This window comes from Cervus canadensis, chromosome 11 (genome assembly GCF_019320065.1).
Source record: "Cervus canadensis isolate Bull #8, Minnesota chromosome 11, ASM1932006v1, whole genome shotgun sequence".
Lineage (NCBI taxonomy): Eukaryota > Metazoa > Chordata > Mammalia > Artiodactyla > Cervidae > Cervus > Cervus canadensis.
The window spans coordinates 32,476,002-32,501,462 of NC_057396.1; the positions used below are offsets into that span (position 1 = coordinate 32,476,002).

The 25,461-nt window shown below is 46.6% G+C and overlaps 1 protein-coding gene across 8 annotated transcripts in view; it reads left to right on the forward strand.

The window, feature by feature from the left end:
* Positions 1-25,461, forward strand: part of PLEKHA7 (pleckstrin homology domain containing A7) — a 211,842-nt gene that overhangs the window by 148,458 nt on the left and 37,923 nt on the right. For all 8 annotated transcript variants that reach the window (XR_006272039.1, XM_043482014.1, XM_043482015.1 and 5 more), the window contains 3 exons: positions 1,722-1,885; positions 15,249-15,716; positions 24,601-25,123. Coding sequence is in view for 7 of the 8 variants with exons in the window: in XM_043482014.1 (XP_043337949.1) it covers positions 1,722-1,885; positions 15,249-15,716; positions 24,601-25,123 (1,155 nt within the window). In the remaining variant the exon portion in view is untranslated. The remainder of the gene's footprint in view (positions 1-1,721; positions 1,886-15,248; positions 15,717-24,600; positions 25,124-25,461) is intronic.

A 25,461-nucleotide genomic window follows, 5' to 3' on the forward strand; every position in this document is an offset into this window, starting at 1 on the left:
CTCTGTGGCTGGGCAGAAAGTCTGGGAAGGGGGTGTCAAAGATCTTATGGGGTCATTGTCCAAGGGAGCTTTTACCAGAATTTCTGCCAGTTGACAGTAAGACACGAATAAGCCCCTTCTAGTTCTCTTCTTATTGCCACATCTCCACCTTGCTGAAAAGAAGGAATCCTTCCTAGAACAGTGAGTGAGTCCTTATACATGCAAGAAAGGAAATCAGATTTGCTCTGGCCACTGTAGGAACCCTTAGCTGCAAGCCAGGTTTACTGGACTGCTTTGGCACTGGGCTGGATGGAGCCAGATCTGTGAGTGTCAGAAGCAAACTTGTATTTAATATCATTTTTGGACATGGATGTTAGGAGTGTGAGAGGGGAAGTGAATGCTTACAGTTCATGTCTGAGATTTCATCCATGACCACTGGTGATTTCAGAAACATGTCATTTTCTAGACATGTTTCCACTTCTCTCATTTTGCTTTCTAAGGGCCAATCATTGTGAATCCAGGTTATCAGATCAGTGAGCTGTATCAGACTCATTTCTGGATAGACCCTGGGTGACATATCTGGATATGAACATGTCTGGATAGACATTCCTAGGTGAGTGCCTAGAATCCTGGCTCCAGCTTTTCAGTCAATCAAAAAAATATTTATTGGGCACCAACTATGTTCCAGGCACTGTTCCTGGGGATACAGTAGTGAACAAAATAGACAGAATCCCTGCTCTCATCAAGTTTATATTCTGCAAGGAAGAGAGAGATGATAAACAAGAGTGTAAAATAAACAATGCCATGTAATAAGTGCTGTGAAGAATCTGTGACTAGGCATGGAAATCTAGGAAAGTTACTTCTCAGAGCTTTACTTGCCATATCTATAAAAGGGATTCTGAATGTTCCTACCTTTCAAGGCTATTAGGATTAAAATGAGATTAAAGTCATGGAGGTACCCAGGAGATACACAGAAGGCCCTCTGTAAATCTTTCTCTTTCTGCATCATCTCTCTCTGTGGATTTGGTGAGCTTTTTCCTTACAAATTTAGAAGACCCTGCTTATCAGAGCCCAAGGGGGAAAACTAGTGTTACCTCTTCACCGTCCATCCGTGTTGCTTCTCAGGGGTCGTTCCCTTTGCCTATAGAACTTATGAGAGCACCTTGAGGCTTCCTGACACACAGTAGGTATGCCAGCGTCCTCAGTCAGGTGTTAGACTGCTTGGTCAAACTTCGTAGTACCTCTTTGGAGGGCCAGAAGAGCAGCTTCCTTGATGGGCACACATCACATTTCATGCCAAGCAGGGAAGCAGTGAATATCTGCACCAAGCTATCTGCTGTTGAGCAGCTGTTTTGAATCAACTCCAGTCATCAGGTGCTTCAGAAGAACCGAGACAGGGATTCCCGCTTCTTTGGAATGAGGTGTTTTTTTTTTAAATCTCTTTCTCATGTAAGCCTTGAATTGACTGTGTGCCCTTCCGTAAATGGGAGTAAGATAAGTAGGAAACAGGTACAGCTGCAGGGCTTTCGCTGTGGGAAGCAGACACAGCTGTTGCTGGGCCTGGCTGTGTCAAGGAAGGGGAACCCAGCCTTTTTTTTCCACGTGTGGAAATCAGCTGGGTGGTGCGTGGGCTTTCAGTCTGGAAGAGGGGAGAACTGGGCTGGAGCATCTCTCGGTTTTTGCTCCTGGAAGTGAGACGCACACTAACCTTTCTGACCTGGGTCTCCGTCTTCTGTCTCCAGGCTGTGCACACCGGGATGCGGGCTCTCATCTATAATAGCTCTCAGGCCGAGCAGTCGGGCATGAGGACCTACTACTTCAGCGCTGACACCCAGGAGGACATGAATGCTTGGATCCGGGCCATGAACCAGGCTGCCCAGGTGCTGTCGCGATCGTCACTGAAGAGGTCAGTCCCCGTGGAGGGTCCCTTCCAGAGCGCTGCCTATGAGGGAGGGGGACCCAGATTCCACCGTTCACTCACTCCTATTAAGCATTGCCCTCTCTTGGAATTTTAAATGGTGACTTCTTCCTGGAGGAGATTGCGTACAGAGCCAACACATACTGCCGGCAGAGCTGAGAGGTGCCCTGGGAATTATCAAGGCCACTGTCCTCATTAAACAGAGAAGTGAGAAGGGCTGGAAATGTGAAATGACTGAAAAGGGTGGGATGCGAGCCTTGGAGCCTGGTCGTGTGTTTCTCAGTCTTTCTCCTCTTGTGTGTGGTTGAGAGGACAACCTTGGGGCAATGTCTGGGGAGGAGGGAGTGGACAAGCAAGAAAGATCTTGAAACTGGAAACACGCCACCGATGGCCCACCACCTTGTTGTTGGGAGCTGACGTGGGCACTGTCTTTCAGCTGCCCCTTCCCTCAATCGGGCCAACCAGGGTACCATCGGGGATCTGGAGGTTCCTGAGTCTGTTGACTGTGGGTGATTCCCTGAGAGTGTGTGGACAAGGAACTTGAGTTAAGTCAGTTGCTTGGAGAAGGTCAGGTAGCTCTGGAAAAGTCAGGGTGCCTTTAGCCAGTCCTCACCTGACGTGAACCCCCTTCTTTACTGGACATCTTGCTCTGTTTGGAGGCCTCTTTGACAAAGGTCTCTTAGGCCTCGTAAGAGTGGTGTCCTTCAGCAACCTAAAGACCGGATTCTCAGTGACTGCAAATGAGTGGTTTTATTTTGTCCACCTTTTCCAACTCAGTTTTATGCGATTTGGGGTATTAGTGGTATTTCCTAGCTTCATGCTCTCTTTCCTGAGACTAACAGGTCTTTGATATAGTTAGTAGCCTCCCTTAAGAGGCCAGATGGGGGTCAGATTCTGCCCTTGGAGTTTCCATAGCGCCCAAGTTGAGCATTTGTTGTGCTGGGTTTTTCCATCTACTTTTCAGTATCCTAGGCTTCAAGGGGGTATCATCTTTGAGTCTTCTGCACACCTGACACATAGCTCTCAAATATCTATAGAGTGAGTAAGTGAGAAATTGAAAGAATGAATGAGTATGTTGGACAGGACAAGAACAAAGACTGTCCTGGAATTTACCCCGTGGGTCCTGAATCAGTGACTCTTACCTATAGGTATTCAGTCAGGTTTGCCTCTCTTCCTAGCAGTGTCATCCAGCCTAAATATTTCTGTTGTGTGCATGATAATGAATCGAAAGTCTGTGCCATTAGCCTGCAGGCACTCTGTTCAGTGACATTGATATTTCCACCTTCATCCCAGGAGAAGGAAATGGGCAGGTTTGACATAACTTACTCCTAGTGCACATGCTGGTCCCTGAAGCTCACTGTTTCCTTGTCTTTGTTGTTCATTAAAAACTATTTATTTTGGTTTTACTGAGTCTTAGTTGTGGCACATGAAATCTTTAGTTGCTGCATGTGAACCCCTAGTTGCATCAAACCCGGGTCCCCTGCATTGGGAGCGCGGAGTTTCAGCCACTGGACTACCAGGGAAGTCTTCCCCCATGCCACACACATGCAATAAGACATTCTTATTGTAAAAAAACACAAAAAGTGAAGAAAAATATCCTTAGTCACCTTCCCAGTGTTCCCTCTGTTACCAGGTTAACAGGGATCTCTTTAAATTATTTTCTATTCATTTATGTGTATATATGCTCTTTAAGACATATAAAGGGTTTTTTTGGTGCTTTTTTAATAGCATGAATGATATTGATCTTGAAAATCATTCTGTATCAGTGTATATGGGCTGACTTTATGTCTGACTGTTGTATGGTATTTCATGATGTAAATGTACCATGGTGCAGTTAAGCATGTGCCACATGTTGGATAGTTTATTTTGTGTTCTCTTTACAGCACAGTTGGGTAATGAAAAACTTTGTACAAGCCTCTGCACGTGTGAGGCATTCAGATTGTTGGGTCAGTATACAGTGCACATTAAATTGTAATCAATACTACCAAACTGTCCTTTAAAGTCAGTTGTATTAATATGTTCCACTGGTGAGAGTGCTAATTTCTCCACATCTCTGCCAACAGTTGATATTATCAGTCTTTTTCATTTTTGCTGAGCTGCTGTGTAGATGAGTGGTATCTGTTTATTTTAATGTGTGTTTTCATGATGGTGGGGATCTTTTATATTTGTCGGTCAGTTGTATTCCTCTGCAGTGAATTGCTGGTACCTATTCTCTGCATTTCCTAGTGAGTTCCTCGCTTTTCTTCGATGCTTCCTTTCCTCCGTGTGTTGAAATCTGCCCAGTTGGGAATGCCGCTTGGCCTCTTGCAGAGGTTGGTTGTAGGCTCTCAGTTGTGTTATTTAAGAGAATCTGCTTTCCCCCTCTTTTCAAAGTCAGGATACTGTTGGTCAGTCTGTAACATTCTGGCATTTTCCTTGTTCTCTTGGATTCCTCAGAGATGGTCTGAGAGGTTTCTAGAGCCCATCTTCAAGTTCCCTTAGGGCCCTGGGGCTCTGACAGCTGAACTTTTCCTGTCTTCCTTGCCATCTTGGTCTTGCAGTCTCTCTGAACCGAGGTTGTTCTCTTAGTTATGGTGAAGTCACTCACCTTGATGAAGATATGGAAATAAATTCAGAAGTTGAAGAATTCAACTTTATTTGTGCTGTGGTCATCTTCCCAAGCAGAGATACCTATGTCTTATATGTATATATATATATATATTTTAAGTTCTCCCCTTCTTTATTTTAATTCTTAGAAAATACAAAGTTTTGTTTTATTTTGCTTTAAGTAAACAAATCTCAGTTCCTTCTAGACTTTACCTTTTTTGCGGTCATTGACGTGGGCCCATTCCACTGGATTTGTGCTTGATGCATTTCCCATAATGTGAGCTCTGAGTGCTCTCTGTGTCCTTACATTGGTTTGCTTCCACCAGCAACGTCAGACAGGTTCATTCTTGTGTCCCAGCTTTGCCCAGTTGTCTTGTGCCTGACTCAGGCACTGGGTCAAAGATAACTTGAGAATGAGATCAGGCTTAACAGGAAAAAGTGCTGTGATTGATAAGTGATATCTGCCTTGAACTGTTTAGGTTTAGGATGAATTTGCTAGCTAAGATTAGGATTTTTTTTTTTTTTTTCACTTTTTCCTACAAGAGGATTTTGTAATTAACTCTCAGATTTTGGTTTCAGAGAGGCTCCTTCCCTTCTCCACTGGGCTGCCTTCCAGATCTCAGGCCATTTTATTATCGCTGGCTTTTTTCTGAACTTTTAAAATGTGTTCTTGCTATGCTCTTAATAAACTCTTGAAATCCCATAGTCATCTTTGCCCAAGGTTTCTTCCCTGTTTAAAAAAACATAAAGAAAACAAAACTTGTTCTACGTTCTGACTCAGTAAAACCAGAGTAGCATTTCCTCTTAATTTTCTGAGAGATGAAACTCAGCCAAGGGAATTCAGACTTATTAAATGTTCTATTTTTCTGAATAAGATGTTCAGACATTTAGTTAGTGAGACGTATTCATCATGTAAGACTACATCTTGCCTCTCCTCCACGTTGGTGATCTGCTCTGGAAACCTCCAGCTCTGTTCCATGGGTGGTCCCAACCGTAGCTTTTCCTTCTCTCCCTCCTTGATTCTCACCCAAATGGTTCTATTCTTATTCATATAGGCAAATTCTTTATGAATGTGGTACTTTAGGGCTTCTTATTACAGGTAACAAAATGCAAATTTATCGTAAAAGGGGAGTTTAGTGGTGCAGTCATTGAAAAGTTCAGGATAACTATAGCTTTAGAAAACAGTTGTGTTCAAGGCTCAGACAGTATCATTACAAGTCATCTCTCTCCCCAGTGGGCTGGCTTCATTCCTGAACTCCGTGTAGAGGTCCCTGGCAGATCTGGGATCTGGTGGCTGGATGGCTGCAATAGCCCCAGACTTAGGTCATCTGAGTTAAGTCCAGTAGGAAAGAGCCAGTCTTCCCCAGAAGCTCTGAGATCTCTTCTGATCAGACTGGCTTAGGTCACACTGATTCCCCAAATCACATACCGTGGCCAGAGAGTACATGTGCTGACTGACTCAGGCCTGAGATACCTGCTTCACTTCTGAGAACCTGACCGTGGGGACTGAGAGTGAGGTGGGGTGGATTCCCAAGCGACATTAGGGCTGTGGACAGAGGAAGGAGAAATGACTTGATGGGATGTGATAAGTGATATGCAAGCAACCAATGTCCAAGCCACTTCCTGCTATATCGATTTCTTTTGCCTTAAGTACTATCTCCGGATAGGCCAGAGTTTAAGCCCAGCTCCACTACTACTTTCTAGCTGTGTCACTTGTGCAATTTAGGTATGCTTTTTAAACAAGTTTTTCTAGTTCATCAGGTTTTTGCAAAAATGAAATGAACGTGTAAAGTGCTTACTTCGCGTGTTGCCCACAACATAGTTGATGCTCCATATCCAATATGCTAGCTCCCATAGGGTTTAACAACGTCATTGTTTTTTTTTTTTTGCACCTGTCCGGTTTCATTGTTAATCCTCTGAGTTACACGACGATGAATCTCCTGTGGTCACATCATACTCTCCTCCTCTCCAGGATGTGCCCATCCCCTAGCAGTATGAGCTGTGGTTCAACAACCCTGCAGGAGGCTTCCTGCAGGACCATCCCTTAGCCTGCCCCCCTCACTGTCTCCTCCTCCAGCCTCGTCCTACATTGTTCCTCTAACCCCAGAGGGAGCTGAGCACCCTTGTTGTACTTCCTCCCGTTGTCCTCTTGTTCCCTACAGGCTTCAGGGTCTCTTGATGGACAAGTATTCCCGAGCCCCCACCCCCTCTCCGTCAGAGACACTGAGCACTGTGGCCAGAGCCCACCCTCTCCCTCCTCCTGTCCATGATTTCTTCTCCCTTATTTCCATGTTCTTCCACTTGCCAGATTTTGGATTCTGTTTTTTCATTCTCTACAGCCTCCTTAAAATCTGTCTTCCAAGTTCCTCTGTTGAACTGCCTTTTTTCCCCCCTCTTATCTAAGGATGTCTTGTCCTCTCCAACAAGCTAAAGTACTAAGCAAGGAGGTCAGCTTGTTGTTACAGTTCACAAAACTGACAAGCAGTTCAGATAGGAAGGCCTATCGGAAGGCAACTTACCTCTTTTTTTTTCAGCTTCCCAACTTCTCTGGTCTCTACATAACTGTGTGGTCTCAGTGTAACTATAGTCCTGTCATGGAACTGAGGGAGCTTATAGTCCAGTCACCGTTAGGGTAAAATCCAATCTCCTTAGTATGGCTTTTGATACCTGGCTGGGTCTGTTCCCTGTAGGTCCTCTAGGCCTTGCTCGTCTGCTCCCCTGGCCCTCACCCTTACTAGGACCACTCAGCACATTCTTCAGGTCCTAGCTTACTTGTAGTTCTTTCTTCTTTGACTCTCAGTATGTTAGATGCTTCTGCTTAGAGCACTGTGTCGTTCCTCATGCATAGAACTTTCATGCTAAAGTTATGTTGGCCTGCTTTCTCTTTGTCACCCCCGCTAGACTGTAAGCTCCTTAAAAGTGAGAATAGTGCCTGGCACATAGTAAATAGTTTAAAGGACGGTGCATGGATGTTTGGCTGGCTGGACAGGTGAGTGGTTAGATCAGTGAATGAAACTTCTCCCTGAGAGATGTTCAAATAGGGATTTGGGGTGTCTGAGAGCAGTCTGAGCACTGTTGTGGGGATTCAGTCTGCTCAGAAGTGGCCCACACCTTGGCTCTTTCCACTCTCTTCAGAGAATGGAATCTTTGGCCTTTCAGACCCTGACCACTTTGGTTAAAGTGTGACGGAACAACACCTGAGGTTGGACAAGCTCCTTGGACCCTTGACAGAAGTAACTTATAGACATGCTTTCAACCTCAGTACAGGGCTTAGGAGTTGGATCGGATGGAATTTGAGTCCTGCTTATTTCACTGGATGGGCTTCTCTGGTGTCTCAGACAGTAAAGAATCCACCTGCAATGTGCAAGACTGGGTTCAATCTTTGGGTTGGGAAGATACCCTGGAGAAGGGAACAGCTACCCACTCCAGTATTCTTGCCTGGAAAATTCCATGGACAGAGGAACCTGGCAGGCTACAGTCCATGGGGTCACAAGGAGTTGGACACAACTGAGCAACTTTCATGTCACTGGTTGCATGATCCAGGGTGAGTTGCTTAACCACTCTGAGTTTCATGTTCATTACCTATAATGAAAGAATAGTATTTCGAGCTTTGTGCGATGATAAGAAGAGATAATATTTAAAGTCCTTTAGCTCAGGGTTTTGCCGTTAGTAAGTGCTCACCATAATCCCTGAAGTGCAAGGACTTCAGTAGAGACAATTTATTTTCAGTAAGCTGGTGCTCACATGAGTGCCCTCAGCCTCTCTGGGCTTGACAGTACTGACCTTGCAAGATTGCTCTAGGGGTTAGAGATGGTCTGTGCTGGGTTCCCAGCACACAGTAGGACCCAGCATAAAACAGCCAAGCATTGACCACAAAAAATGAGTGACCCAGACTGAAACTGCCATAGAGAGACTGAAAGTGAGTGGGCTCGGTGCGTGCCGAACTCCAGACTGGCTCAGGTTGGGCTGTGGTAAGCGAGGTTACTCACCCAGGTAGAGGAAGAGGGAAGGAGTCTCCAGGCAGGAATGAACAAAGTGAGGAGACCTGGCAGCCATTATACATCCTTCCTTCCTGCTTTGTCTGGTTTGCCAGGTCCTTAAAACTTCACGAGGGACTCTGCCAGTGGCCGCTGCTGAGAGGAGTGACGGCCTGAGCTTGGCAGTGTGGTGTTTCCCTTGCCCTTCAGCCTCACTCTTCTCTGGGGGAGGACAGGCCCACCTATTGTTTATTTAGAGCAGAGCCTGAAAGGTAGCCAGCTGTCTTCCCCCATCCCAGGGGAACTGCCCTAGTTAAGTCTGGGAAAAGAAGAAACCAACTTTGTCTCCATTTTTCTCCAGACATTTCCGTCATCAAATTTAGGAACTAATTCAAGTGAGCAAGCCTGCCTGTGGGCTTCCTAGAGACTCTGGACCCATTTGCTTCAGCCTTTTACACAAGGCTGTGGACTGCGCAGGGTGGGCTTCAGCTTTTGAGCTCACTGTCCTCCTGAGCTTTGGGGTCAGTGCTCAGGACTTGGCATCTGTTGACACTGGCTGAGCTGGTTTTCCAGGACAGAATTTTTTTTTTCCCCCAAACTTTAAACTTTTTTATTTTGTATTGGAGTGTAGCCGATTAACATTGTTGTGATAGTTTAAGGTGAACAGTGCAGGGACTCAGCCATACACATACATGAATCCATTCTCCCCAAACTTCCCTCCCATCCAGGCTGCCATGTAACATTGAGTAAAGTTCCCTGTGCCATTCAATAGCTGGACAGGAACACCTGCCACCTGACGTTGAGACAAACACTCCAAGGATGTCAGTGGCCTGACCCTTGTTCCTGGGCTGTTAGTTTGGTCATTTAGGTATGGTGAGGAGGGAGGGATCCTCCAGTGGGACCGTGACAGATGGGCTGTGTCTGCCAACAGGACTGAGGTCAGCTAAGTCCCTACAAGCTGTGTGTGGTTCCTTTTCTCGCTCAGGTCTTTGCATGAGATTTCCTGTGTGTGTAAAGTATCTGTGTAACATGAAGATAGAAGTAAATATTATTCCTTATTTCCTGGTGAAATAAAGGGCTTGGAGGCAGAATAAAATAATAATCAGTGTCAACTGCTTGGTATGATCTGTTAACTTCCGAGTTCTTGTGAAAGACAGGAATAAGACAGAAGTATCTTCAGCCTGAGATTTGTGCTCTTCCCACTTGCAGGGGAAAACAAGGATTTTCTCTAAGCAGACATAAAGCATTGCTATCATGTGCTGAAAATGGACGGGGCAGGGCTCAGCCCCTTGTGTCAGGGATTACGTTTGGTTGCCAGTGATAGAACAACTCAACTTAGAGAGGCGTAATCAAATTGGGTTTTAGTTTTCTCACTAACAGGAATCCACAGTTAGTCCTGGCTCATACAGTAGCTCCATGATGCTGTCAGGGACTTGGGCTCTTTCTCACTTTCTACCCAGGTTTTGACAGGTGGCTTTCATCCTCATTTTTGTCACCTTGCATTCCAGTCTAAGTTCTAGGTGGGAAGAAGGGAAAGGTTAGCTAAGCCGCGTAAGCATTCTTTCTTTTAAAGGCTTTCCTGGAAGACCCATCCAACAATTTCTGCGTACATCTTATTGGCCAGATTTATGTTATATGATCACCCTCAGCTCCAAGGGAGGTTAGGAAATGTGAGTTTTTTGTTGGGTACATTGCCGCTTTGAAAAAATGGGGTCAAGGAAGGAAAAGATGTTGGAAGCTAGTACATTTGTATCTGATGATGTGCTAAAGGCTTCCCTGGTAGCTCAGACACTAAAGAATCTGCCTGCAAAGCGGGAGACCCGAGTTCAATCCCTGGGTCGGGAAGATCCCCTGGAGAAGGAATGGCAACTCACTCCGGTATTCTCACCTGGAGAATTCCATTCCATGGACAGAGGAGCCTGGCAGGATGCATTCCATGGGGTCACAGAGAGTCAGACACGACTGAGCAACTAATACACGCTCTTTAGGTGCCAGACCCAGCGCGGTGCTCTTTCTGTGCCTTTTCTCCTTTATTCCTCATAAGAACCCAAGGAGGTAGGGGTTGCTGTCCCCACGTTGCAGATGAGGAACCTGAGACCAGAGAGGTCAGGGAGTTGCCCAAGGTCACTCAGCTTCTATGGGCTGGAGCCAGCTGTTGAATCCAGGTTTAACTGGCACTAATCCTATGCACTCTGGGTTTGTCACGCTTGGAAAGTGACACATGTGGCCACAATGATCACCAAAAGTCAGGAATTCCTTGTGTTTTAGACAGTCAGTGATACCAGGTGCCCGCATCAGTAGTAATGACCTGCACAGGACGGGCTGTTGTCATCTCAGCTGAACATCAGTGCCATGCACGGCCTCGTCTCTGAGTGACACGGTCACTGACAGCCGAGGGGTGCTCCCTTCTTTCCCCACCACTGTGCTAAATTGAGCACTGCAGATGTCTTGTGTGACAGGTCTCCTGATTTGAGAGGTCATGTGTTACATTGCAGGGAATTCAAAGAGACAGGGAGAAGACCAAAAAACACTTTTGCCTTAAATCCTGTAACTTAGTAAGTTAAATGCTTAAGTCAGGTAAGGTAGGGGAGTCGGGAACACTCCCTTCACCTTTTTTACCTGTAGCCATAGCCTGATCATTTTGGACACAAAGGCATCTATCTTACCTTGGGTAAGGCCCAACAGCTGTGGAAATAGGAGCTGTTGTTCATAACCCCAAGTCTTAGGGCCGGGTGGCAAGCAGACTCCCATTCTTTTAGGCACCCTGTTAGGGTTTGGTTTGCAGTAAATGCTGGTATAAATCTGAGAAAAAAGTTTCTCGGAGAAAAAAGTTTTATCTTTCTCAGTCAACTTTATTTTTAGGACACATTGGCATGTGTTGGGATGTGTACACTCGTATATATACACAGACAGTAAGGATTAAGATTTATAGTTATAAGTTAACTCCAGGGTTAGAAAAGACTGGCAAACTCCATGATTTGGGATCAGCTCAAGAGAACAGTGTTAAATGTGGTTACTGTGATTAAATCAGGCTTTAGGGTTGTCTGGCTCTGGTAGCAGAGGCTATTTTCTATACTATATGGCTAAGTGCTCGCCTCATTGGGAATGTATAGGTTCTCAGTAAAGACATGGAGGTTGGAAGAAAAATCCTCATTACAGTTGGTTGGGCTAAGACATTGTACCCATAACCCTTGGGTTCTGAAGTTGAAGAAATCCTCTTCTTTTTAATTTAAAATTTATTTTATTGAAGTATAGTTTATTTACAATGTTGTGTTAATTTCTGCTGTATAGTAAAGTGCTTCAGTTTTATATATTGTATACACACACATATATATACACACACATATATATGCGTATTCTTTTTCATAATCTTTTCAATTATGGTTTATCAGAGGTTCCTGAATATAATTCCCTATGCTATTCAGTAGAACCTCACTGTTTATCCATTCTATATGTAATAGTTTGCATCTGCTAATTCCCTATGCTGTTCAGTAGGACCTCATCGTTTATCCATTCTATATGTAATAGTGTAATAGTTTGCATCTGCTAATCCCAAACTCCCAGTCCATCCCACCCTTCCCTCCTGCCACTCCCCACTCCCACAGCCATAAGTCTGTTCCGTGTCTGTGGGTCTGTTTGATAGACAGATTCATTCGTGTCCTATTTTAGATTCCACATGTAACTGATATCCTGTGGTATTTGTCTTTCTCTTTTTGAATTACTTCACTTAGTATGATTATATCTAGGTCAACCCATGTTGTTGCAAATGGCATTATTTCATTCTTTTTAATGGCTGAGTAATACTGCATTGTATATGTGTACCACATCTTTATGCATTCATCTGTCAATTGAAGAAACCCTCTTTTCCCTTCAATTCTAGTGTCTTCCATTTAGGTGCATATTTGTTTCACTGTATGGCTTTTATGACAAGGTGTGAAAAGAAAGACAAAGTTAAGATTTATAAAGTGTACTTTGTAGAACAGAGATGTCCCTTTAAAAACTTAGAGTAAGAATTACTTTTTCTGAAAATTCCCTGGCTGTCCAATGGATAGGACTCCATGCTTTCACTGCTGAAGGCTCAGATTCAATCTCTGGTCAGGGAACTAAGATCCCACAAAGCCACGTGGCACAGCCAAAAAAAGAAAAAGAATTACTTTTTCTTAAAAGCGTGGGCCCCTGAATATTTCACATGTTTCTTCTACTAGAGCTTATAGACCCACCGGACTTTAGGAATGGAAAGGTTCTTAAAAGTCACCATCTAAATATGTCAATATAAAATGATGTAATAGGACTCCTTCTACTGTGAGTAACAGAGCCCAAACTCAGACTAGCTTAAGTGAGAAACAATTTATTGATGTAAAACCAAAAAGTCCAAGGATATATCTGGTTTAGGTATGGCTAAATCTAGGAGTTCAGGACAAGTCTTTAAGATTCTATTTCTCTCCATCTGCTTTCGTTCTCAGATGTGTGTGTGCTAAGTCACTTTAGTTGTGTCTGACCCTGCTTCCCTATGGACTGTAGCCCTCCAGGCTCCTCTGTCTGTGGGATTCTCCAGGCAAGAATACTGGAGTGGATTGCTATGCGCTCTTCCATGGGGATCTTCCCGATCCAGGGGTCGAACTCATGTCTCTTACTTCTCCTGTATTGGCAGGCACCCTTTACCACTAGCACCACCTGGGAAGCCTCATTCTCAGATAGCTGTTTCCTATGTAGTTGTAGCATCTCAAGACCAGCTCCAGCCAAAGTCCCAGAACTAGCTCTGATTGGCCTGGATTGGGTGATGTGTCAGCCTGTGAGCCAGTCACTGAGACTTGGAGCCTCAGATTGAAAAGGACTAGTAGAGTCAGCAGGACCTAAACTACAAGTACTTAGAGTCGGGTAGGATGATCCCCAAATGAAAATTCAAACTCTGTTAGCAGAAGGGGTGGGAGATGGGGGAAAGATGTCTCCTAGTGATGGATAGAGGAAGTCCAAAGAAGCTTATTCTTTCCCCACAAAAGCTTTGGGCTTTCATGAAAAAGTAATGAGTACATGGGGCTTCCCAAGTGGTGTAGTGTTAAAGAATCTGCCTCCCAATTGCAGGAGATGTGGGTTCAATCTTTGGGTTGGGAAGATCATCTGGAGTGGAAATAGCAACCCACTCCAGTATTCTTGCCTGGAAAATTCCACGCACAGAGGAGCCTGGTGGGCTACAGTCCATGGGGTCACAGAGCATCAAACATGACTGAGCACGCACAGCACACAAGGACATGCACGGACATGAGGCATGGAATTGCTTTTCTCCGTTTCCATGCCTGTGTTAAGGCTGACAGGCCGGCACACATGAAGAAGTAGACCTGTGTTAGGGGGTGTATTTTCACTTTATACTGACATTTTAACCAGCTCCCTGACTGGATGGATTCTGCCCTGAATCTGTACTGATTATTGGTAGCTGAAGTTCTGAGGTTGTTGCAAGGACACCTGAGGTCTGGCAATCGAGATATAAATGCAGCAGCACCTCTGTTGTTCGTTCTTCTGTTGAACCCTCAGCCTTGGCCATTTCAAGAAGTGATGGACATCAAGGCCAGGACCTTTTTACCAAGGACTCTGAGTCGACAGGCTGCCTGTCCAAGAGTCCCTGGTAATTTTTCTGGTCCTTCTGAGCTAGGCTGGATTGTGTTCCCCTGCCTCCTTAGTCTAAATTCTGCTAAGCTTGTGGAGCTGCTGCTGTGTCCCTGGTTCCAAGTAATGAGAATGCAGATACATCTTGGACCCAAGGAGCGGGGAGAGAGGCAGCTTCCAGTGGGAGATGGGCCATGAAAGAGGCTCTCTTCTCTATGCCCTGGAAGCTCTTTAGCCTCCGCTCACATCCTCACCTGTCACCACTACCCCCTTGTCTGTATAGTTTCCAGGTCTGCATGTCTGCAGATCACAGACAAACAGATGGAGAGGCAATAGAGAGTCACGGCTCCAGTGCTTAGACTCTGCAGTCTGCCTGGAATTAAGCCCTGGTGCCTCTTTTTCTCAGCAGGATGGTCTTGGGCAAATCATTTTATCTTCTCTGTGCCTCAGTTTCCTTATCTCTGACATCTGACTAATAATACTGCAGGAAATTGTTGTTAGGTCAGTGTTCTTACATTCCTGTTTGAGCAGTTCCTTGACAAGATAGATAAGTGGCCATATAGAGAGATGGCTGTGCTGACTCTTCACTCAACATCTTGGAAGACTGTTAATTATGCTGCTCATTGTATTTTGGGCTGTGCTAGATGCCAGCGGGGGAGACCCTGGACTCAGGAGTTTTCTATCCAAGCTTACCTGCCCCAGACAGACAGGTGGACAAACAGCAAAAGGGGAAGGCATGAGACTGTCATACATATACCATTTGTTTGTTCAGTAGTGTTTATAGAGCTCCTATTCTGTACCATCATTATGTGGAAGCTCCGGGCATACGATGAATGGCCAGCTGGGCCTCAGGCCTGAAGGAACTCGTAGCCTACTTGGGCACTAGATGAGTAAACATGCAGTTATGGTCCAGTGTGATTAGTTTGATAGTGGAGTCAGCTGAGATCCTGATCTAGACTGGGACTGTGTGTAGGGTGGCTTCCTGGAGGAGGCGACATTTAAGCCAGATCCCAGAGGAATAGAAGTTAAGCCAGCAGCATAAGGGAGTAGGCATGAAAGGGGCTCCAAGCAGAGGCAACAGCCCATGCAAAGGCCTGGAGTTAATTGGAGTGTAAAGTGTGTTCTTTGGCGAGTCTTGGCTAGGGGTTCTGGTCTGGGCTGGGCTGAATGTGCTGTTGTCATTGCAGGGACACGGAGAAGGTGGAGCGGCAGGCGGTCCCCCAGGCCAACCACGCAGAGTCCTGTCGAGAGTGTGGCCGCGTGGGACCCGGACATGCAAGGGATTGTCCTCATCGCAGCCACGAGGATTCCTTTGGATTTGAGAGGCGGGAGCAGGAGGAAGACCGGTACCGCTCCAGGGACCCACTGGAGGGCAAGCGGGACAGGAATAAGGCCAGGTCCCCGTACTCACAAGTTGAAGAGGATGCCTTGTTCGTGGATTTACCCAGCGGCCCAAGAGGCCAGCAGGCTCAGCCCCAGCGGGCGGAGAGGAATGGTGTGCTGCCTGTCACGTCTGGCCCGGGAGAGCAGAACGGGACTGCTGGGTACCAGCGGGCCTTCCCTTCCAGGACCAACCCTGAGAAGCACAGCCAGAGGAAGAGCAGCCTGGCCCAAGTGGAGCAGTGGGCAAAGGCCCAGAAGGGGGATGGCAGGAGGTCAGTAACAGCTTCAGGATCGCTGCTGCTAGCGAGCGTAATAATGTCGTGACAGTAGCTATCACTTCCCCAGCACAGGCTGGGTACGAGCTGGCCTTAAACTCTTTATCCCATTATCTCCATAAATCCCTGCAACAACCTTGCAAGGAAGGGTAAGAGCCTCAATTTATAAACAGAGAAACTGGGGCTTGGAGGAGTAAGGGAACTTGCCTGGGGCACACAGATCAGTGGCAAACACAGAGTTCAGAGCCTGTCTGTGAGCCTGCCAAGCTCACCCGAGATCATATATGGAGTGGGAGTTCCCCATGCCCCAGGGAGCATGCCATGAGACTGTCCGCTTATAGATAGTAATTGGTCTTCTCCTCTTACTTCGCTACTTCTCTGCATCTGGGATACAGTTGTAGCAATTAAGAGTAAATAGAGTAATATTCCATGGTGTATATGTACCACAGCTTCCTTATCCATTCATCTGCTGATGGGCATCTAGGTTGCTTCCATGTCCTGGCTATTATAAATGTTGTGAAGTAATTAGCCTCCAACTAATAAAAAAATTAAAAAATTAAAAAAAAAAAAAAGAGTAAATAGAGATCCCTTTTTAATTCCAGGTGTGGGAAGTGCTCAGGCACTGTTGACATTCGGCTTTATTGTACCCATTCCTTCAAGAAGTGGTTTTAATTATTTAGAGGGAAGACATCACCTGCTATTTGCAAAGCATTGTCTGTATTTTATAATTTTAGATTCATTAGGACACATTTCTGAACGTGCAGAATTCAGGGTCACTCAGCTTCCCCAGTGTCCTAAGAAACCACTGTGTGTTGTCTAAACTGTGAAGACACCAGCTCCCCTTCACCATCCTCAGGCTTCTAAAATAAGCCTCGGACTGGAGACAAGACAGCGAAGTTGTGGTCCATTCAGAAAGTCTGTAATCTGATCCAGGTGGTCTGCTGTGAGGTTAAGTGGTGGAGAACTCACAATGGAAGCTCCCTGAGTAGGTGGTCGACCTTGTTGTGGGTCAGATGAGGATAGCCCTCGGTGTTAGAGCTGATTCTGTCCAGTTCCCTCCTGACATGGACAGGGTGTCAGTTCTGTTTGATCAGATTTTGTGTCTTATTGAAAACAGCTGCTGCCCTAGGACACGTAAGGGGAAAGCTGCTGTTCTTGGTGCCAGGCTCAGCAGACCCCCTAGGAGGTAGTTCTGAGTGACTTTGCTGCTGAGTGAGATTGGAAACTAGCAGGGGTTGTGTCGTGCAGGTCTTCCTACTCCAAGGTAAGGAATTTGGATTTTATTTGAAAGAGCAATGGGGGAGCTGCTGGAAGGTTGTGGACAGGTAAATGGTGTGATCTGATTCACAAAGAAGATCAGAGCCTAGGGAACAGGCTGTTGCAGTAGTCTAGTACGGTGACATCCTGGTGATGGTGGAAACAGAAATAAATTTGAGGTACATTTTGAAGGTTGAGACAGAAAAGCCTGTCCATGAATTGGATGTGCAGAATAAGAGCAAGGGGGGAATAAGGATGATCCGTCAAATTTTGAATTGAACAAAATTTGTTCTGTGTGGTTGCTGAGATGGAGAAGTCTTAGGAACAAGTTTGAGGGGGCAAATCAGGGATTCCATTTTAGACATTTAAATTTGAGAACCTATTAGATCTCCAGTGGGGGAGACGTCTTGGAAGCAGGTGGACGTGGATTGTGGTGTGGAGGTTTGGCATCTGGTTGGACATCTTGATGGGGAGCCCTGAGTGCATAGGTGGTATCCCAGCACTTTGTGTTACAACAGAAGGGAGATCCAACAGAGGAAATGGTGTGTCGGGCAGAAGCTACTCATGGTAAGTTAGCTGTTTCCTCTTATATATAACAATTCTTAGGAACTGAAATCAGTATGGGGCTGACTAGGGCAGGTAAAAGCAAGAGAAATCAGAAATAGAAGCAGAGAGGAGGGGAATGGGTTTGGCCCTGATAAGCCTGAATGAAGAGTCTGGATTTAATCTTGGAGGCTGGTAAAAGCCACTGATGAACTTAAAATGGAGTGTGGCATGATAGCTTTTAATATTTAGGACAGTGGTTTGAAGAGTATTGGCAGGGAAGAGGGATCAGGATAGCTGGGGAGAATTTCAAGACTAGGTAATCTAATTTAATCTGATCTAATTACCTAATTCTAAGGTCAGGTACTCCTTACCTATTCCCAGTTCTAACATAGCAGACCCATGTACATGGTGAAGAAATTTCCCAGGGGATTCTGATGTACCGCCATCCAAAATGAGACTACACAGTCAAGTTTTTTTTAGTAGTTTTCAGTATTTATCTCTCTATTTCCAAATAAGATATTTATACTGCTTGGTTTCTTGATTTTTCAATTTTAGTTAGCTATTGATATTCTACTCTAGAAAGTAAAGATTTAAGTCTCTTATTCCCCTCTCTGCCTTTCCTTTCCAAAAACACGCTTACTCTTATTCCAGCTTTATAATATAGCTATCATTTTTATTTAGATCACTAGTCAATTTTTACATAGTTACATAATGTAAAATATAAATATTCACTGCTGGACCATAGTTTTCTCTGTACTCATTACTAATTTATCACTAAACTCAGAGCTAGATGTGTAAATCTCCCTTAATTCAGGGCCCTCAAATAGTAATTTACTAATAAGGTAAGAAATCAAAATAATAACAATGGGTAAATACTAAAAAATAAGTGCCCTTCTATTTTATTTCAGAAACCTAGATCTACTCCCTGACAACCAAGCACTGCATTAAAAACAAAATAAAAATCCATGTTCTTCATGTTGCTTTGTTTCACTTAATATACCAGTGAATCTACAGATATTTTAATATATCTTGGCTCACCTTCCATATCAGACATATAGACTTAGGTTATTAATTTGAAATGGTACAGAATATTGCATTATATTCATCTACAGTGATCTTTATACCATTTCTCTGTTGATGGAAGATTAGGTTGATTGTTAACATTTGCTATTACAAACTATGCTGCAGTCAATGTCCATGGCCAATTGTCTTTACAAATAAGTGCAGGTATACTTGAAGAACAGATTACTTGAAGTAGAATGACTAAGTCAGAGGATATATCTGATTTCGATTTTGATTGATTTTACAAAATTGACCTTCAACAGTGTTATTTCAGTTTATACCCCCGCCAAAAGTGTCCCTGTTTCCCCACCCTCATATTATCTCTGAAAACTGTATTCAGTTAACTCCTTGCTCTGGTGGCCATATAGAAGATAGTTAAGTGGAGTAGAGTCTGGAAAGAACACGGTCAAGTGTGAAGTGGTCACATTTTGGGTAGGAGGCAAGGAAGACCTCAGTGAAAGCAGTGAAGATGGTGAGGATTGTGAGGATGGGATGGATAGGATACATGGATGCTGAGATTGGGTAGGTACAGGGCTTAGTGAACTGATTTATCCAGGACTGGAAGGTGAGGAGGGCCACAGGTGGAGTTGAGGTTAACCTTAATGTTTGACTTGGTTAATAGCTAGGTGTGGTACTGAGCGTGGGAGAGAGGAATAAGCTTGAAGAGGAATGTGGTACCTGTGGAATGGCCATGTGGGAATAAGCAATAGGTTCTAGGGAATGTGAGTTCAGGTTAGGGAGAGATTTGGAAGTCATTGCCATGGAGGTGGTAACTGATGCCCAGGCAGTAGTTGAGATCACCCAGGGTTGAATGCTTCAAGCAGCTGGTTTTTAATTCTGGCTGCACAATTTGGTCATTTGAGGCCCTGCCCAAGAGATTTTGCTTTCTTTGGTCTGGGGCAAGGTCAGGGCATCAGTCTGTTTTAAAGTTTCTCCAGGTGATACCAATATATGAGAGAGGTTTGACATTTACTGAGGCCCATGTCCCCTGCCTGGAAATCTGATTCTAATGATCCCAATTTCAGCCTGGACATCAGGAGTTTTCAAAATACCCCCTACCCCTGGTGATTCTAACATGCGCTCAGGGTTGAGAATAACTGGCTTGGAGGAAACAGTAGCAGAGGACCAGCGGCAGACTTGAGTCTTCCTTGGTGGTTCAGTGGGTAAAAAATCCTCCTGCAATGCAGGAGATGCTGGCAGATGTGAGTTTGATCCCTGGGTCAAGAAGGTCCCCTGGAGGTTGGCTTGGTAACCCACTCCAGTATTCTTGCCTGTGGGCTACAGTCTATGGGGTCATGAAGAGTCAGACACTACTGAGTGACTTTCACTTTTCAACGGCAGAAGCCTGAGGATCTTCAGTCCCGGGGGTGGGCAAAAGCAGAGACTGCTTAAAGAAGTCTAGTAGGAGACAGAGGAGGAAAACTGGGGTATGGTGAGGGGGGATTCATTTGGAATGAGTCCCGTCAGCGGCTTGCTTCCTAGATGCGGTGCTTTCTGAGGAGGTTGGGCACCTGGAAGGAGAATCTGAAACGTCAGTCTCTGCTGGTCTTGCACTCAGTAGCAGAGGCCTTCGGTTTCACGGAGCTGCTTGAAGGGCCTTAGGTGGGTGGACCTTCATAATAGAGCTGGAGTTTTGCAGTTAGGTCAGGAGGCAGAGCACTGGGAGGGCAAGGCAGAAGGGAGCCAGAAAGAAGGCCTGGCCAGTGGTAAACCTTTGTGACGGGGATGCAGAAATGACTTTCAAAAGTTGTGCACCTGATATGCAGTTATAAGTGGCGATTGTGAGATGTGTCTGGCAGCCCACAGACCTAGGTTATTCTGCTACACGTGTTGGGGGCTGGGGACAGAGCAAGGAGCTAAAGGATGAGAAGCCAACTGCAAGGAGGTAAAGGTGGTCGGGGAAGGTGTTGGACTGTCCCTAGGACGTGGAGCCATTCTTATCTAAAGGGCAGAGATGAGGTCTGTGGATGAAAACAGCTCACTGGCCTTGGAGGTCATTGTGCACTGAGTGAGTGGAATCTCAGCCTTGTGGTGGAAGCAGTGCTCGGTGGGCTTCGGGGTTGAAGACGACCCTTGGAGAAGAAAGCTGTCAGCCTCTGAGGTCAACAGAGCACTCAGTCTTTGATTATTCACGTGTATATGAGAGGGATTGCATATTACATATCAGAGTTATCTTTATTTTCCCCTTACTGATGTTTTTATAATCTCTTACAGTCAAGTAATAAGTAGATCTGGCTGCTTAATAAAGGAAGCTTCTCCATTTGAAAATACAGAATAGGGATATCCATGCTCTGTATGATGGAGACTCTGCTAATCTCATTAGCTGGAGCACGTTGGACTTGGCAAGGAGGGTTATTTGAACTGTAATGTGATCTCGTATTCGAGACTCTAGACCTCACAAGGAATTATTTCTAACAGTTCTTGCAGTACATGAAGGTGTCTATTATATTTCACTTTATTAAACTCCTTTAGAATGGTGGTTTGCAAGGGCAGACTGATATAGCCTTAGAATCTTACCACATTCTATGAGGTTGATTTGAAATTCTAGCCTTTCATGTTTTCCTAGTATTTAAAATAATGCATACTTGTATAATAAAAGGCAGGGGTGGGGGTAGAGTCAGGGATGCAGATGTTACCACAAGGAAAAGTGAAAGGCCTGTGCAGTCGGTGTGGAAGCTCAGGTGAGGGCCATCTGCTGCATAAGTATCTGGTTATAAGAACTGATTTCACATTTGGATATGACTATTTTACAGGGACTGTATCAGAATATGTAGGTAGATGCCTTTTGGAACAGGGAGGGCCCATGGCAGAGGGCAGGAGGTGTAGAGTCTTCTTTTTGGATAAGGCTGAGGTTGGGGTCCAGCAAATGGGTCTGCTCTTAGGACAGCTGCTCTGGGTGCTCCTCCCTGCTCCTGGGGGACCTTTACCTCATCTTACAACCCTATCCACTGTGTCCTTCCCCCAACCGTCTGTTAGTGGTGTTTTGGCCTCTGATACTAGGACTTACTATTACACTGGGGTCTTTGGAGTTACCCCTCCAATGGCCAGCACTGAAGGGGTGGCAGGCAGTGTATTAGCAGAGGGCACAGGCTAGAGGATGAGCTGGGGGCTTTGGGGCGCTGCCCCATGTGAGTGAGTGGGTAAAGGGGCTCTGACCACCTGGTCGCCATAGGCAAGCATGGGGAATGGGCTGCAGAGCCAGACTGAAGGGGTTTACGGGGTGAGCAGGGCTGGGACGTGCTTTGCAGAGTTTGCATTTTGCTTCAGGTGGAGGAAACGGTGGTTAGTACAGTCAGAACTCTCAGGGGGAAGCCCCTGGCCTGGTTTTTGCCACACTGCCCCTTCCTCAAACACAGTCCCCTCTGAGAAATCCATAGCAAACCTGCCACCTGGTGGCAAGCAGACACGCTTGAGGAGTCTGTGCTAAAGAGATCTTAAAATCACCTTTCTTAGTTGGCAAAGGTTGGCTTCTCAGTGGTACAGGATCCACCTGCCAAGGCAGGAGACAGGGGTTCAGGCCCTAGGTCTGGAAGATCCCCTAGAGGAGGAAATGGCAGACCACTCCAGTATTCTTGCCTGGAAAATCTCATGGACAGAGGAGCCTGGTGGGCTGCAGTCCAGAGGGTTGCAAGAGTCAGACACGACTTAGCAACTAAACAACAACAAATTGCAAAGGTAACAATAAAAAGAGAATAAAGTCACTATTTTATTTTTCTGGTTTCACCATGGGGCATGTGGGATCTTACTTCCCCAACCAGGGATCAAAATCTGCACCCCCTGCATTGGAAACTTAGTCTTAGGCCCAGGACCATCAGGGAAGTCCCGAAAGTCACCATTTTTGAATGGCAACTACTTCTAATCCTCACAATAGTCTATTAAATGGTTCTTATGAGCCCTGTTTAACAGTAAGGCGAGTGAGGACATAAAAGATACTAACCTGAGGTCCTACAGGTAGGAAGCGATGCAGTGAGTTTAAGCACAGAACAGCACTTCTCTAACATGAGCCCCTGGAGGGCTTGTTAAAACACAGGTGGCTGGGCCTCAGCCCCAGGGTTTCTGATTTTGGGTGGGGCCTGATAACCTGCATGTCTAACAGATTCCCAGGTGGTGTTGAGGCTGCTGGACTATGCTATGAGTAGACTGGCTTACGACAAGGTCTGGCACCTGGTAAGCACAATATAAAGGTTTGTTAGATAAAACTGATAAAGGCAGAGTCGGGATTCCAACCTGGGCCTAATTCTAAAAACCTGTCCTTTTTACATCATGCTGCCTCAGACTGGCTTACTAAATTTGAGGCTTAATAAAACCCTCTACTTGGCCCCTTGCTCAATTTTTCTTTTAGAAAATAAGATGGCTGGTTGGTAGTGGTTTTCACGATCCTATCCAGCTTTTGTGTGCCGGAGTATTTGTTGAAGGGCTGGGTATGCGTCAGGACTTTCTCAGACCGTGGACAGCACCACAGAATGTGAGACACAGTTGCTGCCCCCCGAGGATTTACGGCGTGGCTGGGGAAGAGACAGCTTACAAGCAGGAAAAGGTTACATCAATGCAGGACCTTGGAAAAGTTACAGACCCTACAGTAACTAGGTCAGAGCAGGGCAGGAACCCCGAGCTCTGCGGCACTGCAGAAGGCCTCCGTGGAAGAGGTGTGTGTCCTGAAGAATGAGTGAAAGTTGGCAGTAGGCAAGACGAGCCCGTGCAAGTAGGGAAAAGAGGAACAGGACTGTGAGAATAAGAGGAAAGCTGGAAGGGCTCACCTGCTGGTGAAGGCGCTGTCTGCATCTCATGGAGCCTGCAGTCTCTGCCCGTCTCATTCATTCTTCAGCTCAGCCTTAGGAGGCAAGTGGTTCCTTCCTCAGGTTGTAGGCGAGGAAGCTGAGGCAGCGCGGTCAGGTAAGTTGCCTAGGATCACACAGCCAGTGGATTCAAGTTGCCCAAGTATGTAGGAAGCCGGACAAGGTCAGGGTGAGGCAGGGGTGCAACTGAGAGGGGGCGCCTTTTTAAATGTTGGGCCTTTGATGCTCAACTTGCCCTGATTTGATCTTGGCCTGGTTAGGAGGAGCAGTGAGAAAACAGCAGGACGGTGCGGGTTGAGGTCAGGTGCTAGAGAGCTGTGAGTATCGGGAGAAGGGGTTTAGAATTTGCTTCATAAGCAGCAGGGAACCGTTGATGGTTTTGGAGCACAGGAATGATTGGATCCAAGCAGCTGACTGTGTACAACAGGGAGACTAGATAGAAAGGTCTCCAAGTTGTCTGAAAAGTGAAAGTGAAAGTCACTCTATCTATCCGGCTCTTTGCAACCTCATAGACTATACAGTCCATGGGATTCTCCAGGCCAGAATACTGGAATGGGTAGCCTTTCCCTTCTCCAGGGGATCTTCTCAACCCGGGGATCGAACCCAGGTCTCCTGCATTGCAGGCAGATTCTTTACCAGCTGAGCCACCAGGGAAGCCCAAAAATACTGGAGTGGGTAGCCTATCCCTTCTGCAGGGGATCTTCCCGACCCAGGAATCGAACTGGGGTCTCCTGCATTGCAGGCGGATTGTTTACCAACTGAGACAAATTGTCTGGGAGGCAGTCATTAATCAGTTTCTGGAATAGAATGATGGGGAAAGGAAGGAATGATGCCAGCCACTTCCTTTAAGAAGCTTCAGAACTTGGTGCCGGGAGCATCTTGGTGACTGGGGGAAATTGTGAGGCGTTTCCTAGAGATCAGCACACCCGAGGGAGGAGCTGAGCGATGGCGGGAGAGAGAGAGAGGGAGAGAGGCAGGTTAATTGTGCTGCACCGGAAGTGGAGCGGCCAGATCGGCCTGGTGAGGGGGTTGACCCTGCAAGTTGGCCTGGAGAAGGTGGTTTAGGAGCGCTCTGCTCCGGGAGGAAGTGACTGAAGTGCCGGCCGTCTGTGTCAATTGTTCTTTGGGGTTCCGGCAGGACTCCCTCAGGGCCCGGCTCTGTGGCGTTGCCCCGCAGACCCCTTGCGGGTCCCCTGACCTGTCCTCTCCTTTCCCCCCAGCCTGCCCCCGGAGCAGACCCTCCCTCGCCAGGGTCCCAGCCAGCACCTGTCCTTCCCAGAAAACTACCAGACCCTTCCGAGGAGCAGCCGCCACCCCTCGGGGGGCTCTTCGCCCCCTCCCCGCAACCTGCCGAGCGACTACAAGTACGCGCAGGACCGCGCCAGCCACCTGAAGATGTCGAGCGAGGAGCGCCGGGCGCACCGGGACGGCACCGTCTGGCAGCTCTACGAGTGGCAGCAGCGCCAGCAGTTCCGGCACGGCAGCCCCACGGCCCCCGTCTGCGCCGGCTCCCCGGAGTTCGCCGAGCAGGGCCGGAGCAGGAGCATGTTAGAGGTGCCCCGCTCCATCTCTGTGCCTCCGTCGCCCTCGGACCTCCCTCCTCCGGGACCCCCGAGGGCCTTCCCACCCCGGCGGCCCCACACGCCGGCAGAGAGGGTCACTGTGAAGCCACCGGACCAGAGGAGGAGCGTAGACATCTCGCTGGGGGGTTCTCCCAGGAAGGCATGGGGCCCCGCCACCAAGGTGAGACTCTGGAGGCCCTGCCCAGCTGCCGGGCGGCCAGCCTCATGGTGCCGGAGCCTCACGTGGTTTGAACACGAATTCGAGCAATACAGGGCGATGCTAGGTAACCCTTGTGCAGTTCTGCACTGTAGCACTGGGTGCAGCACTGAAGGCTTTAATTTCAGCCACATTCCTGTGAGGTGGGTGCTGTTTCCTCAGGTGCCCTGCTCTCTGCTGGTAGAGCATTCCTGTGAAACCTTTTGTAAGCCAAGAGGGCCTAAAGCAAAGAAGCAATTACCTTTTTCTGTAAAAGCGAAAATCTCCCCCTGGATTTCAGTTATCAAAAAACAGGTACTAAA